General features: G+C 35.5%; 1 protein-coding gene across 4 annotated transcripts in view; it reads left to right on the plus strand.

The window, feature by feature from the left end:
- The window catches only part of LOC150086975 (serine/threonine-protein kinase ULK3-like), a 322,244-nt gene that overhangs the window by 164,209 nt on the left and 140,952 nt on the right, over positions 1–17,083 (plus strand). For all 4 annotated transcript variants that reach the window (XM_090371719.1, XM_090371720.1, XM_090371718.1 and 1 more), the window contains one exon: positions 13,129–13,234. In XM_090371719.1, the coding sequence (XP_090227845.1) occupies positions 13,129–13,234 (106 nt within the window). The remainder of the gene's footprint in view (positions 1–13,128; positions 13,235–17,083) is intronic.

Below are 17,083 nucleotides of genomic sequence, written 5' to 3' on the forward strand. Positions count from 1 at the left end.
ACGTAAATGACCATGAGATGGAGATTAGATGGTCGCTGAACATTAACAGAATTCTCATGTAATTTAATTTTGACAGTTTCTGCAATTAACAGTCTCTATTTATTATATTGGACACTAAGTATTTTGGCCTCATTAAATGAAAAAGCGTGTTTTTCAGTAACGGCATGCAAGGCTAATTCTGACGCTGCTGAACAAGAAGCACGAACTGAGGCTGTATGTTGATTAACACAAAAATTCAGAGGAATTTGCGTAGAACCCTGATGAGTTGCAATCACCACAAGAAAGGACTGAGTAATTGTTCAGTATAGTGTGTAATTTCCATATTGGCCTGGCTACAATTTTAAATTTGTTATCTTTAAAGAATTGGTTAAGTTGTTTTTGCCACTGTTCAACCTATGGGACAGAAATAAAGTATTTTATGATATTACTGTTGTTGGTTGGTGTATTTTTTTGTGTTTTATCCTTAGCTTAATTCTGTTCTAATTCTGTCTATTGTAGCAAGTGGGTAACCCCTGTTTAAAAATCTGCTGGTTAATATTTGTATTTCTGAGCTCAAAGCAAATTCCATCGTTGAATATTTATAAGCATTGAGAAATTGATTAAAGATAATTGATCTTTTGTGGGTGAATGGGTGATAGTTGTTATAATGCAGAAGCATATTGGAGTTTGTAGGTTTATGATAGATGTTAATTTGAATTTTATTCACGTTCTAAATAAGCGTGAAATTTAGAAAATTTAATGATTTAGTATCCATATTCTCCCTCTCCAATGTAAATTTGAGTCTAGAATGAATATTACTAAATGAATGTAAAATTTCTAATGTAAAATTACTAAATGAATGTAAAATGGATAGTGCTACTGTCGGTAATGACTAAAACATCATCTAATACCTCCCATAGTATGGATATGGGATAGAAAAGGCATCAAATGTATATGTTCAATCGTTGAGAGATAGATCTCTGATATTAGGCTGCTCAAGCTTAATTCCATTGGCAAACCAAAAATTAGTTTGTATACTTTGTCTTGAAAGGTGATGTAGTTGGCTCCAACTAAGAGTGTAAGTAAGTGAAAAATTTCCTTAATAGATAGCTTTGGATAATTAATCGGTATCGAGTTATTATTTAAAATATCCCAAAGAATATCATTACTGCCAAGACTCGGTGGTAATGATAATTTATTCTCACTAGATGTTACCTCATTATATACTAATGTAATCATTGAATACACGTTACATATTCTTTGCTACATATTATAATACACGTTACATATTCTTTGCTACATATTATAATACATGTTACATATTCTTTGCTACAATAGACAGAATTAGGGTACAAGCTAAGGATAGAATACAAAAAAATACACCAACCAACAATAGTAATATCAAAAAGTACTTTATTTCAGTCCTTTCCTCGTTCACAACACAAATAAATGACCACCTAGTATACAACATTTCTTGTGGTGATTGCGACTCATCTTATCAGGGTTCCACGTGGTTTCCTCTGAATTTTCATGTTAATCAACACGCGACCTCATTTCGTGCTTCTCGTTCAGCAGCGTCAGAATTACACTTTCAAGCCGTTAATGAAAAACATACTTTTTTATTTAATGAGGCCAAAATACAGTACAACATAATTATACGAGACTGTTAATTGCAGAAACCGTCAAAATTAAATTACATAAGAATTCTGTTAATATTCACCAGCCATATCTAATCTCTGACTCGTGGTCCTTTACGCGCATGCATGAAGACAAATAATCCCTATTCGGTAATTTTCATTCCTGTGATCATGACACACGGTCGAAAACAATACAGTGGGACCAAATAATGATGTTGTCAACAACAAATTCTAAATGTAAATTTCACATTTAGCGAAATAATCATAGAAACTACTAGGCTTTCCATTGTCAGCTTCAGGAAGGAAAATCGTCTAGAATTTTTGTGTTAAGTTAATTTTTTACTTAATTTTTAATTGTGTTAAATTGATTTTTAATTGTGTTCATTTGATTTTTAATTATTGTTAATTATTTCTTACTGTAATGTAAGAAGTTCAATTTTTTAATTGTTTTCCTTTTAATTTCTGGAGAGTGTTCTTTGTATCATATTGAGGTAACCTTCTCTTGTTCTTTTACTAACTCTTTCTTGAATGACCTTCATAAGGAGACATCCATTTAAATTAATTGTTCTAGGATAGATGTGAAAAAATTTGCTTTTAGCCAGAGACTAATTGATTGATTGATGGATCAAACTTCCATCTGATGTTTTGGAGCTGAGTAGTTTCAATAAATATAAGGAAGAATTAGGAAATTATTATATGGGAATTGACAGATGAAGTGGCAATTATGTGCAATTCCACAGTAAACTTTAAGGCAATATATCCAGTTGAAATGAGTGGGTAGTGCAATGTTGAGGTAGAACTGAGTGGTTGAAATGAGTGGGTAGTGCAATGTTGAGGCCTGATGAGGTAGAACATGCATTGAAGAAAATGAAGAATCGGAAAGCCCCGGGGGAAGATAAAGTTACTGTAGAGTTGTTAAAATTGGGAGGAAGAGACATAACACAAAAACTGGCAAGGCTCTTCACAAAGTGCATTAGAAAAGGTGTGATGCCTAAGCAGTGGAATAATGCAATCATAGTTTTGCTGCATAAGAAAGGAGATAAATCAGAAATTGGAAATTATAGACCAATTAGCTTGTTATCCCATATCTACAAGTTGTTCACAAGGGTCATTACTAACAGATTAGAAAGAATACTTGATGAGAATCAACCGAAAGAGCAAGCTGGCTTTAGGACAGGATTCTCAACTATGGATCACCTTCACGTAATATCACAGCTAATGGAGAAAGCAAATGAATATAAAACACCATTATGCCTGGCATTTGTGGATTATGAAAAGGCATTTGACTCCATACAGCATAAGGCAATGTTTCGGGCACTGGAAAGACAAGGCATAGATACTCCGTATATTATGATTTTGAAGAAAATATATGAGAGTGCTACATCCTTTATTAGACTAGACAAAGACAGTAGCAAATTTAAAATCGAGAAAGGAGTTCGACAAGGAGACACAATATCTCCGAAGCTGTTTACTGCTGCCCTTGAGGAAGCTTTCAGAAGATTAGACTGGTCACAGAAAGGAGTCAACGTGAACGGAGAATACCTAAACCATTTACGATTTGCAGATGACATTGTGGTTATAAGCCACGATCCCAAAGAATTAGAGGAAAATCTTAATCAGTTATGCACAGTTAGTAAGGATTTTGGACTAAAGATGAATATGGCTAAAACAAAAGTAATGATGAACAAGTATGCCACGGAAAGGGAAATAATGATTGAAGGAGCAGTAATTGAAAAGGTGGAGTCATATACTTATCTGGGACAAGTTATTAGCTGTAATAATGATAAATGGCTGGAAGTCAAGAGAAGAATAAATTTTGGATGGATAGCATTCAGGAAATATAGTCACATACTGAATAGCAATATCCCACTTTGTCTGAAACGTAAAATAATGAACCAATGTATACTCCCCACCATGACTTATGGAAGTGAAACTTGGGCACTCACCAAAAGAATGGAAGAGAAGCTAAGAACTACACAGCGAAGAATGGAACGAATTATATTGGGAATCAGACTGTTAGATAAGAAGAGAAACACATGGATTAGGCAGCAAACTCAAGTAAAGGACATTCTTATCAAAACTAAAGAACTAAAATGGTCCTGGGCAGGACACATAGCTCGAAGACATGATGACAGATGGACTAAGAAAATAACAGAATGGTACCCAAGAGGAGCTAGAAGAAAACCTGGAAGACAAAGGCGGAGATGGATAGATGAAATTCATGAGTTTTTGAGTAGTAAATGGATGGCCAGTGCTCAAAACAGAAGGAACTGGAAAGTTGCTGGAGAGGCCTTCATCCTGCAGTGGATTGAGAATGGCTGATGATGATGATGATGATGATGAGTGCAATGTTGAGTCACTTTGTATGGGAAAACTAAAATGAGAGTAGGAATATATTATAGGCTGAATAACTGATGAACTAGGCTTTCCATAGGCCTGAAGTAGCCGAGTGGACAGGAGCATGAGTGCAGTAGTACATGCTCTTTGAGTGGACCGGTGTTCAAGCCCCTGATTGCTAAATACGATTAACATTTGTATTGATTAATTTATTCTAAACTACACTGACCTGGTGGTCGTGCCAAAGTATAAACAAGAATACAACAAATCTTGAGAATACAACAGATGCCTATGGTAAATATGAACTGTACAGAGAAACAGAGTGAGCCAGTAAATCAGAATGTCTTATAATGGAGACGTCTTATTTTAACTTTCCAGATATTGATTGGAACTTGTGGGTTGGTCACTCACACACTAGCAAGATTTTTTGCAGATTTGTTTTCTGTAGCAGCATGTTACAGAGCCAACAAGAAATAGTAATACTCTTGATCTGATTAGCAACAGTGATTATTTATGCATTAAGAATCTGTAAATGAAAAACTACTATGTAGCAATGCTCAGTGTATTGATGTGTGACTTACTTAAAGATGTAGAAAGGCTTAAGTTTTGCAAATTACAGTTTCTGGAGACTAGGCACCTGGAAGGTGATCTGATTGAGGTATATAAGGCCTTGAATGGTTTGAGCATGCTCAATGCTGATGGGATTCTTCCTCTTGCCCAGATTGATTGCCTGAGGGGATGGAAATTCAAATTTAGGAAAGACAATTGTAGAATAGATGTGCAGAAATTTGCCTTTAGCCAGCTGGTGGTTGAATGCTAGAACAAAGATCCATCTGTCGATGTAGAAGTTGATAGCTTAAATAAATTCAAGGCAGAACTAGACAAACACTTGGAGCAAATGGATGGGTGAAAGGGGAAGGGTTATTTTTATTTTTTTGGCTGAAGCTTGCTTTCTTACATTACATGACTCTACTAATGCTGTGCTAATGTAACTAATATCAAAGGTAAAGTGAAGTGTTTTTGCTTTTGTAAAGGATAATACAGTGGGCTCAGACAGTTTTTAAAATTTTATACAGTGGGACTGGCACCTCCGTAGCCAGGTGGGAAGGAGCAGCAGTGCGTAGCACATGCTTCTTGATTAGACCAGGGTTCGAGCCCATCACCACCAAAATACGGAGGATGCGGAAAGGTCAGGGAATGACCACCGCATATCCCAGAGCAATATGGCCTTAGTTGCTAATGCTCCTAAAAACCAAATAACAAACAAACAAACAATACAATGGGACCAAATAATGATGTTGTCAACAACAAATTCTAAATGCAAATTTCACATTCAGCGAAATAATCATAGAAACTACTAGGCTTTCCATACAACTAATATATCCTGCTAAGGTCTTAGACCTAAATGGATGTCAGATGAACAGTTGAGACACATGGCAGAAAGGAAAAATGCATGGGATGCATATAAATTTTCAGGTGATACAGAAGCTTATGGTAGATATTTAACCCCAGGGGCTCACATCTGGTGAGTATGGGCTTGGCACACCTGAGCTGGATATCATCATTCTTCTCTTTCTTGGTGATTCCCTTCTACTTCTGACTCTCTCTCTCTCTCTTAGGGTAACTCGGGAACTTTTTTTTGGCTGGTGCAGCATAAGCCGCAGGCTTCCTTGCACCATATAGCTAATAATAATAATATAAACTAGTCTTCAATCAAGTTACAAAGAAGGTTAGGTGACTGAGAGAAATCACAAGATATCTCTGGCAAAGAATGCCACGAAAAGCAGTGAATACTTTTTTACTTATATTAACAGCAGAAGAAAGAAGGTTGAATCACATTGGTCCATTTATGTTGATGATCCTAAAACAGATTGCTGAGAGGAATAGGAATTTTGCATCTACGTTCACACAAGAAATTCTTTGGGGGAAGGGGATGCCAGGTGTTTATGAAACTCTTAACAGTGAGTTCAGGTGATTTTGCGATAACTGAGAGTAAAGTGGAAGAGAAATTGTTGAAATTAAACATAAAAAAAAGGCCTCTGGGTATTAGTGTTGCCAACTCTTAATAATATTTCCCGCTAGCCGCCGACCGGGCTAGCCGAGTGGGTAAAGTACCTGCCCGGCAACCCAAAGGTCGCGGGTTCGATTCCCGCCTCGGGCTTGGATCAAAGTACTGCAAAAACCTTGGGAGGTGCAATATGGCCACAGAAGCCGATGCGCCAACAACTACCAAATCAAAAAAAAAAAAAAAAAAAAAAAAATCCCGCTAGCCGCGTGCTCAAAATCCGCTATTTTTAACACTTAACCCGCCAACTTTTAAAATTTGCATTTGTTGGGTGCCTCAAAATTTTTTAAAACCCCTTCATTATGTCCAAACAAAAACTTCCAAATTGCACATCAAATGCAGTTTATTCTGAGGAAGAAGTCAAAAATAACAACCACCGTTTAATGGAGTTGATGAATTTATGCATTGGCAATATTGATCACTTGATTTTTTGGTTGGCAAAAAATCACATTTTGCAAAATACAGATTTTTGTGAAGTTTGCAATCTTGAAATGTGGCTTACAAAAAGTAAATGTAAAACTGATATGTTTAGATGGGATTGTAGGAAACTTGCCGTAAAACGAAAGAGTATTAGACATAAATCATTTTTTGATGATAGTAGATGATTGTTATCTCAAAATTTATTATTTCTATACTTCTGGTCCCAAGATTGGTCTCAAGATCGCACTGCTCTTGATTTAAATATCAATAAAAACACTGTTATTGAAAAATGCAAAGATCTGAATGATATCAATAATTGATTCAGTTAGTTAACTAGTAGGGATATCAGAAAATGGAATACCTATCGAAGTTGAAATTGATGAATCAGCATTTTTCAAAAGAGAATATAATAGAAGACGATTAATAGGAACACAATGGGTTTTTGGTGCATTCGAAAGAATTACCAAAGGATGTTTTTTTTAGTTCCGGTAGAAAATAGAGATAAAACAACTCTTATCAATTATAAGACAGTGAATATTGCCAGGTACAAGAATCATCAGTGATGGATGGATGGCCTGCATATAAAAATCTCTACTGAGACATTAATTATACCCATGATGAAGTTATTTATCGCTATAATTTTGTTTCTCCAGATGATTCAAGGGCTCTTACTCAAGATATTGAAAAACACTTGGTTACGTGCCAAAAGAAAATTAAAATACCAATTTGGAACACAGGATAGTCTACTAGAAGGTTATCTATATGAGTTCCTATTTAGAAGAAAATTTTCTAAAGAAAAATTCTTTAATTACCTTATTTTAGAAATAAATAAATTAGAAAGGTAAATTTTTTTTTTGTATTTTGAAAGTTTCAATTGAATTTTTGATTTTCTCTAATGTTTTATTTATTAAATTTTTTCTAACTTTTTTAAGCATATATATGTTTTATTTTTTATGGCACCCATTAATAGGATTTAGCCTTCATTTTTTGTAGGGATTTAAAAAATATATATTATATATAAAAAGTTATTTATTTTCTGTTTTTAATATAAAATAAATATCTAAAAATCTAAATTAGAGTCAAAATACAATACCTCCTCATCATATGCTTCTTGTGTGTCTATTTTGTGAAGCAGTTCTTTGGGTAAAACATAATTTTTACAACACTTTTCAACTCTTTTGAGCCCACATTTTTCGATTTGATTCAACAATTTAAAGCTATGACCCAACGGTCATGTCGTTTGTCCGCGAGTGTAACTACATATTGAAATTGTTGGGTTCCCCTCAGGGGAATCCCTGAACGGTCATGTCGCTTTATATGTATATCAATAAAACATTTAAGTTATGAAATATTTATATTGTTAAATAAATATTTCTTAATTTAAACGTTACACTGCCGAAATATATAAAATGCTAAACATATTTAAAAGTTTTACATTTATACTCTTTCCGCTAAAAAATCTGCTATCTGCTATTACATATTTTAATCCGCCAAACCTGAAGCAATTCTGCTAAAACGAGCGGGAAAACCGCTAAATTGCCAACACTGCTGCATATATGGTATCTAACCAATTATATTAAGGGAGGCAACAAAGGAGGTAGGCAACCCCTTAGCTATAATTATGAGAAAATCTTTAAATTCAAGGGAAGTTCCTGTGGACTGTAAAATGTATCCCCAATTCACAAAAGGGGGGGGGGGGGATCAGTGGTGACACGAGTAATTATATAGCTGATTGCATAGGAATAGGATGCAAAAAATAATTTTAATATCATATACTTGGATTTCAAGAAAGCTTTGATACTGTTTCAATAAAAGACTTTTATTTCAGGTTACTGTTATAGATAAAGGGATTGTTGAGAGAGAAGACAGTGGTAATCAATGGACACCACTCCTTGTGAACTAATGTTATTAGTATAACCCCCTGTAGTTTGGTAGGCGCCTCCATAGCCAAGTGGGAAGGAGCAGCAGTGCGTAGCACACGCTTGTTGATTAGGCCGGGGTTCGGGCCCGTAACCACCAAATACGGAGGATGCGGAAAGGTCAGGGAATGACCAACGCATATCCCGGAGCCATATGGCCTTAGTTGCTAATGCTCCTAAAAACCAAATAACAAACAAACAAACAAACAAACAGCTAATGCTCCTAAAAAAAAAAACCAAATAACAAAGGTAGTTTGGTGCATTAGCAATAATAGAGGCATATGATGCAAGAAAGCAAGCTTATACAGCATCAGCCAAAAAAAAAAAAAAAAAAACCTTCCCATTTCACCCATACATTCACTCCAAAAGGTTGTTAACTTCTTCCTTGAATTTATTTAAGCTGTCAACTTCCATAAAGACAGATGGAAGTTTGTTCCAGCAATCAATTACCCATTAGTTAAAGTTGGTTAAAGGCAAGTTTCTGCACATCTATTTGACAACTATTTCCTCAATTTCAGTTTATGCCCACTCAGGTTTGTAATCTGAGCAAGAGGAAGAATCCCATCAGCAGTGAGCCTGCTCAATCCATTGAAGGCCTTATACACCTCAATCAGATCTCCTTGCAGGTGCCTAGTCTCCAGATGCTGCAATTTTCAGAACTTTAGCCTTTCTTTGTAAGAGCACCCTTTGTTCCCCCATCAGTCTTGTTACCCTTCTCTTTCCTTTTTCCATCAATTCTCCATATTTCCTAAAATGAGGCTTCCGGACCTGTGTGCAGTACTCAAGGTGTGGCCTGACCATTGCCTTATACAAGGGGATAATCACCTCCTTATCCCTGCTAGCAAAATTCCTGTATATCATTGACACCTGCTCTGGCTGCCTGTCTGCACTCCTCAGAAAACTTCATCTCTGACTGCATAGTTACCCCCCTGGTCTCTTTCATTCTCCACTTCCCTTAGTGTAACACCACACAGTTGGTACATTTCTCTAGGATTACTGCTACCTATATGCAGTACTTTGCATGTGTCAATGTTAACTTCAGTTGCCACTACTCAGCCTATCTGCTGAACTTTTCCAGATCCTGTTACAGTAGCATACTGTCATTACTGACTTTAACAACCCTTCCAACCTTTATATCATATACAAACTTCGACATTAAGCTTGATATACCTTCATCAATATCACTGATAAATATACATAACAGCAATGGGCCCAACACTGAACCTTGGGGGACACCACTAATAACATTAGTCCACGAAGTGCACTAATGTGTGTGTTCTTTGATTACCACTCTCTGTCTTCTCCCACTCAACCATCCTTTTATCCATTATAGCAACTTGCTCTTAATGCTGTACTGCTTCAATTTGTACAGTAGTCTTCCATGTGCGACAGTATCAAAAGGTTTCCTGAAATTCATGATATCAAAATTATTTTTTGCATCCAGTTCCTTTGTGACAAATCTTGTCTGACCAATCAAATTGGTCAGACAAGATTTCCCCTTAACAAACAAATTCTGTATCTGAATTATTACTGTGGTCTTGTATAGATGATTCTGCAATTCTTCTTTAACCAGTGACTCCATTATTTTCCCTGCAACAGAACTTAAACTAACAGGTCTGTAATTACTCGTATCACCCTTTGATACCCCTTTGTGAATTGGAGATACATTTGCCTGTCTCCAGTCCGTAGAGACCTCCCCCTTAGTCCAGTGATGCTCTTATGTTGAATGTTTCCCATTTAGAATTTGGTTGCTGTTGGTAACATCATACATTAGTCTCACTGTATAGAATTTAAAAACTGTCTGAGACCACTGTAATCATCTTTATGAAAGCAAAATCCTTTCCATTTACCCCTGATAGTAGATAAATCTTTTAGGAAGTCCCACATCAATACACTGTGTTCACTGCCACCTAGTGGTTCCTTTATCTGTAAATTCTTAATGTATGAATAATCATTGCTGATAATCAGATCAAGAGTATTACTTCCTCAATTACTAGTTGATGCTATTCAGCACTTCCAAAAAGTGCTGAATAGCATCAGCACTTTTTCTTGCACTTTCTTGCACTTTTTCTATTTAAGTGCATCTCACCCCTGTAGAAACAATCTCTTCTGTTAACAAGTACAGACCAAGCCGAGAAAAATTCTACTCCACGAGCCTTGTACAGTCTTTCCAGGGCCAAACTGATTGACAAGGCTCTCATTATATACCTCATCCTATTGCAATTTGGCCCCTAGTGTCTGGGCAAAATTGCAGACACTTTCAAATTTAACCTTAACTCACACTTTTTTTTTTTTTCAACATTCCCTATACTTATTAAGTAAATCTTTAGATCTCCTACTCTTAATGTCATTAGTGCCAGTGTGTACTCAGTATCACCCTTAAAATATCATATTTGCTCTATAACATCATGACTTTTGCCCCTGGCAGAAATACTCTGTCCCTATTCAATCTATCCAAAAAGGGTAGATGGAATAGGGACAGGTATGTCTGCCATAGAATCACCATCGGGGACCAGTGCATTCTGGTTTGAGGGTTGCCTATGTGTTGCTTGATGATCAAGTACACTCTGTCATTGATATGGGCAGCTGAAAGCTTGATGGGCCCAATTTGAATCTTTCAAGGGCATACATAACATTTCGAAGGTTCATAACAACACTGACTTGGCACCTAATATCCTTGGCACCTAATATCCATCGAGCGCACATGCAAAGACATCCCCCACTTCTTAGGCACTTCTTGACAATATCATGCCCCGTTCCAGTTAGTCCATTAACATTAAGCAAGTAGTGCATTTCATGCGGCCATGATTTAGAGGACAACCCCCCCCCCCTCCTCAGTTGTACCCCAAGCCACAGCACTCTCACTATCTTGAGCCCTTTGTTTTCCTGTTCTGGTCTGAGGCATGATATCCTTAAAATTCAATATAATGAAAAGTACTACACTAAAGTTATATACCTAATGCAGTACACTGGGCACCTTTGTGCTATGAAGTTTGTTATTAAATATATATATATTACAATATCGAGCTTACACACACACACACACACACACACACACACACACACACACACACACACACACACACACACACACACCTTTATCCAGATCAGTAACTTGCCCTTAATGCCACACTGTTCCAATTTGTACAGCAGTATCAAAAGCTTTGCTGATATCCAAGTATCTAATATCAAAATAATTTTTTGCCTCCAGTTCATTTGTTACTGCTTTATAATATCCAATCAAATTGGTCAGACAAGATTGTCTTACCAAATCCATGCTGTGACTGCAATATAAGTGCATTACTTTAACCAGACTCCATTTTTTTCTCTTTGAACAGAAGTTAATCTAATAGGTCTGTAATTACTCATTATTATTATTATCATCTAAGTGGTGCAAGGAAGCCTGAGGCTTACGCTGCACCAGCCAAAAAAAAAAAAAAAAAATGGAGTTACCCTGAGAGAGAGAGAGAGAGAGAGAGAGAGAGAGAGAGAGAGAGAGAGAGAGAGAGAGAGAGAGAGAGAGTCAGAAGTAGGAGGGAATAGGGAATCACCAAAAAAGAGAAGAATGATGATATCCAGCTCAGGACTCTGGGTGTGCCAAGCCCATACTCACCAGATGTGAGCCCCTGGTATGTTACTCTTTGATTGTCCTATGTCAGTTGGTGATACATTTGCACATATCCAGTCCATAGGGTGTTCTTCTGAATCCAAACATGGTCTCATAATTATATCTAAGGTTTGCTTATCTCCTTTACTGCCTCCCTTAATATCATTGGATAGATCCTATGAACCCCAAGGTCACTTTTTTATGTTGAGGTTCAATGATTTCTGTTCCACTTTCCTCTCAGTTTTCACATAATCGTTTAGCTCCCTGTTAGATTCTGATGCACTTCTGTATTTCCCCTCAATAAAGAACTTCTCATGCACAAATGTAGATGCAAAATACCTGTTCAGTTTGTAAGCAACCTGGGCAGCATCACCAACAGTTAAACCATCATCAACTATGTGATTCAACCTCTTCCTTCTACTATTAATATACCTAAGTAAAGAAGCCTTTGCTGCATTTCTTAGCTTTCTTTGCCAGAGACTTCTCATAATTTGCCTTAGCTTGCCTCACTTCCTTTGTGACTTGATTATAGACTAGTTTATATCTACAATAGGCTTCTGTATCATGAGATAATTTTTATGCTTCCCATAAATTTTTCTTTTCAGCCACAAGTCTCATCAGTTCATCTGCCATCCCTTTATGTCTAAGCCCAGAATGGTATTTCTTAGTTGGTATGAAAAAGCCTAGTAGATTCTATGATTATTTCTCTGAATCTTTCCATTTAGCATTTAGCATTTGCTGCTGGCAACATCATCAGACGGTTCCACTGTAGTTTCACATTGGGAATTGAGATTCCACACCATAAAAAGATATATGGAAGATTATTTATCTTCATCACAATTCAAAACATTACAAAACCATTTGCATAAATAATAAGAATTGTCTTAATTCAATTGAGTTTTATCATAAAATTGTAGTTTTTTAATTTTTTACATAATTGATCCTGTTTTTTGAGAATAAAATATAGTATTGACATATTGTGTTTGCTAATCCTTTATCTGCAGAAGCACAAGGCACTGTCATCTTTCCAACTATGGAGAAATTTAAAAACTTTAATAATTTGTTTTTTTATCTGTACTGTGTTATCTTTTTTACTGTGTTAACTGTACCATTTTAATACAACAGTTAAATAAATAATAAGTAGCATTTTGGATATGAATTTAGGTTGCACAAATCCAGCAGGCAGTTGTTGAAGACAGTAATGGAAGATTTGTTAAGGCAGTTCATTTGTACAGTGAAGGACTTCGTTATCTTGTTCCTCTGGTGAATAGTATGTGTCTTTTATTCATAACTTTGCTAATCAATGTGGCTAACTTTAAATAATTTTTATTATATTAAAATATGTTAAAAATGTGCTATTTAAATAAAACATATTTTAAACTTAATTGTGATTAACTTTTAATAACATGATTATCAAAATATACAAATTTGTTTAAATATATATCAGCTGTCATTAAATATTAAAACTTTACATTTTATAACTGTATATAATAATAATACAGTTGATACATTAGAAAAATATAACAATTTTAAACATCTTTGTACTTCAAATGATAAGTAAAATCTAGTCTCCATTCTAGGAGAAATAGGTATTAAATACGTATAAAATGTACTGCCAATAATTAGTTAGCATTGGAGTTGCATTCCTAGAAAACAATATCAAATTTTCAGGCATGTAATTGGTTAATTTATCAATTTTGATGGTGCAGGCCTAATCAAATATTTTCATAAGGCTCAACAGCTTAGATATTTAACAAATGAAAAATTTAATTCTGTGAGTAAATTAATATTGTGATTAAGGAAAGTAAATGTAGATATAATTTGTGAGAAATATTAATATTTAATGTAAAGTGATATAGAAACAAAATTATGAAATTCTTCACATTTAATGGTGGGTGATAGGCCTAAATGAGTTAAGGTAGGTGAGGTAAATGGCAGAAGGTAGATGAGATAAATGGTGGTAGACAGTGACACTGAATTGTGTGTCTTATTGTTCAGTTGTGCATCATCCATAGGCCAGCAAGAAATTGAATGGGATCACCTGTAGTCATCATTGGACGATGTAATTGTAAGCCTGGGAATACAATGTGTATGAACCATTATCTTTTCTGATGATTTCTTAGGTGGTGCATTTGCAGTTTTCTAAGGTGTTTTTATAAGATCAACTGAATCTTAATTTGTTTCAGTTGCTTTTTCTGTCATGTGAAGTTCGACTCCTTAGGCAGTTTCTTCTCATTGTGCAACTCCCTGTGGCAGACTGTGGCAATGTTTATTGCCCTGTTGACATAAATAGAAAAAATTATAATTGGTCCTTGACCTTCGGGAATGTCCATAAAGAATTTTAAAAATACCTTTTAAATAACTTTTTAACCGTATATCATGTAAAAGGTAATGAAAAAAGCTCTGCTGTCTGTTTTGGTTTTTTCCATGGATCATCTTCATTCCCACTTCTAAAATGACATAAATTTATTGTATACAAATTAACTGCTGAAACAGTTTTCAAATGTGCAACATATCGCTCCAGTAATTTGTAATCTTAAAAAAGATTAACGCCTGTATGGAAACAGAGAACGAGAAAGACCTAGAGATAATGGCTTATGGCCGAGAAGCTTTTCCTGAATAGATTACCAGTCAGAAGGAAACAATCATCTTCACAATGAAAATTCTTATCGGTGTCATCTTCAAACCAAACATCTGGGAGTGGTGTTCATTTGCGGGTGCCACTACCTGAACTTATCCATCACAGCAACAAACTCTGCATAATGTACAGGTTCATATCAAAACATCTTCTCTCCATCTTTCTGAACTAGACTACAGTCCTAAGAAATTCGCTGCTGATAAAATGTATCGTAAAACAATTCTTCATTCTGTTCTGACTCTAATCCTTATAATCTAAAATATGATACAGGTGACTCTTTGAAACTTGTAGTTTACATTTTTGAATTGTGCATTTCTTAACTTTTACTTTATTTGTATGTTTTGATTGTTATAATCAAAACATAAAATTTGAAGAGCATTGTTATATGAGCCCTTCATGACCAAAAGAAGACCAGAGGTTAACAATATTTATGTTAACCCCCCTGGCCTTCTTCTGGCTATGAAGGGTTTGTACAACAGTACTGTCCACTTTAGCTCATTGCAATAGGAGTATGTATAATTGTATAAATATAACTTGAAGTTTTCTGAGAAGTGCTGCAGACAGGCTGTTAGGTCAGCTCATGCAGTTCTGTTAATGACATACAGCAATTTTGGCTGACGGGACAAGGATGTGATTATCCTAATTTATTAGACAATAGTTAGCCACCTTGAATACTGCATAGAGGTCCATAAGCCTTATTTTAGGAAGGATGTAGATCTGTTGGAATGGGCGCATAGGAGAGCAAGAGCAACAAGATTAGTTGGGGGGCATAAAAGGTATTCTTACCAAGAGAGTCTTCAGTTTCTGCAATATGCAGCATCTGGAAGTACTTGTGAGGATAGCTGATTGAAGTGCCTATGACCTTAAATGGATTGAGCAAATTAAATGCTGTTGGCATCCTTATTCTTTGACACACACATAAGGGGACATAGATTTAAATTGAAAAATGATTATCCTATTTTATAAGGCAATAGTTAGGCTGCACCTTGAGTACTGCATAGAGGTCCATAAGCCTTATTTTAGGAAGTATGTAGATCTTTTGGAATGGGTGTACAAAGAGCAAGAGTAACAAGATTAGTTGGGAGAATTGCAGGATAGATGTTAGAAAAGTTGCTTTTAGTTAGAGAGTAATTGATTGTTGGAATATGATTCAATCTTATTGTGGAAATGAATATTGAATGAATTACTGTATAAGCTTGCTTCCTTTTGTTATTTGACACTGCTAACACTAATATTAATTCCATATGAAGATTTGCTACAGATAAAATATCATTAAAAAATAAAGAATGCAGACAACATATTACAGTCTACTCATCCTCTCTGAAGATTCTTATGCAAGGTAAAAGTGCACAAAATAATAGTTTAATGGCAAATATAATATAAACAGAGGTAAAATTGATTCTTGCTGTATTAAAAGAAGCAGTGAAACAGTTAAGCAAACCATTATCTATAATTATGAGTACATCCTTAAATTCAGGGGATATCCGTAAAGACTAGAGATGTGCAAATTGCTCTCCCCTGCACAAAGGAAGACCAAAGGGCGAAGTGAGTAAGTTTCAGACCTATACACTGGACTTCTTTGTCAGGGAAAGCAATGGAATCAATGGTTAAAGAAGAAGGCAGGATCACCTTGACTGGAATGCAGTTATATAGCAATCACCATGAATTTGTTAAGGGGATTTGTTACTGTTATGGATATAGGGATTGCAACAGGAGACAGAGATGTTACTAACAAACTGCTCTTTCTGGCCTAATGGTATTAGTGGAGTTCCTCAGGGTTCATTGGATTCCCCTTTTTCAATATTTATTAATGATATTGATGAAGGCAATATCAGGTTTAATGTCTAAGCTTGTTCTGATGGTACAGAGGTGAGTAGGGTAGTTAATGACAGTAATTAAGGTATGCTACTCCAACAAAAGATCTGGATAAATAAGACAGATGAGTTGAAAAGTGGCAATTGAGGTTTAGCATTAACAAATGTAAGATACTACATTTGTGGCAATAATCTCATAATAATATACTAATTTGTTGGTTGGTACCACACTCAAGTTAATGGAGAATTAAATAGACCTAGGGATAATTGTACAGTCCTGTATGAAGTTCTCTGAGCAGTGCATGCTAGCTGCTAGGACAGCTCATGGAATTCAGTCGGCAATATTCAGGAATTATTCCAGCAGGAACAAAGAGATGATTATCCCATTTGAAAGGCAATAGTTAGGCTGCATTTTGAGTAATGCATACATGTATGGAAGCACAATTTTAGGAAGGATGTGGATCTGTTGGGATGGGTATAGAGAAGGGAAACAAGACTAGTCAAGAGCACAGAGCGTTACTGTTATCAGGAAAGACTTGAATTCTATAAATTACTATGTCTAGAAACTAGGAGGCTGTTGAATGGAATACAAGGTGACCTTTGAATGGGTTGTAAACTAAATTCTGATAGTATTCTTACTTTTTCTGATACAGATATGGGGATATAA

Source organism: Mastigoproctus giganteus, chromosome 4, assembly GCF_048544385.1.
Source record: "Mastigoproctus giganteus isolate SK-2022 chromosome 4, ASM4854438v1, whole genome shotgun sequence".
NCBI lineage: Eukaryota > Metazoa > Arthropoda > Arachnida > Uropygi > Thelyphonidae > Mastigoproctus > Mastigoproctus giganteus.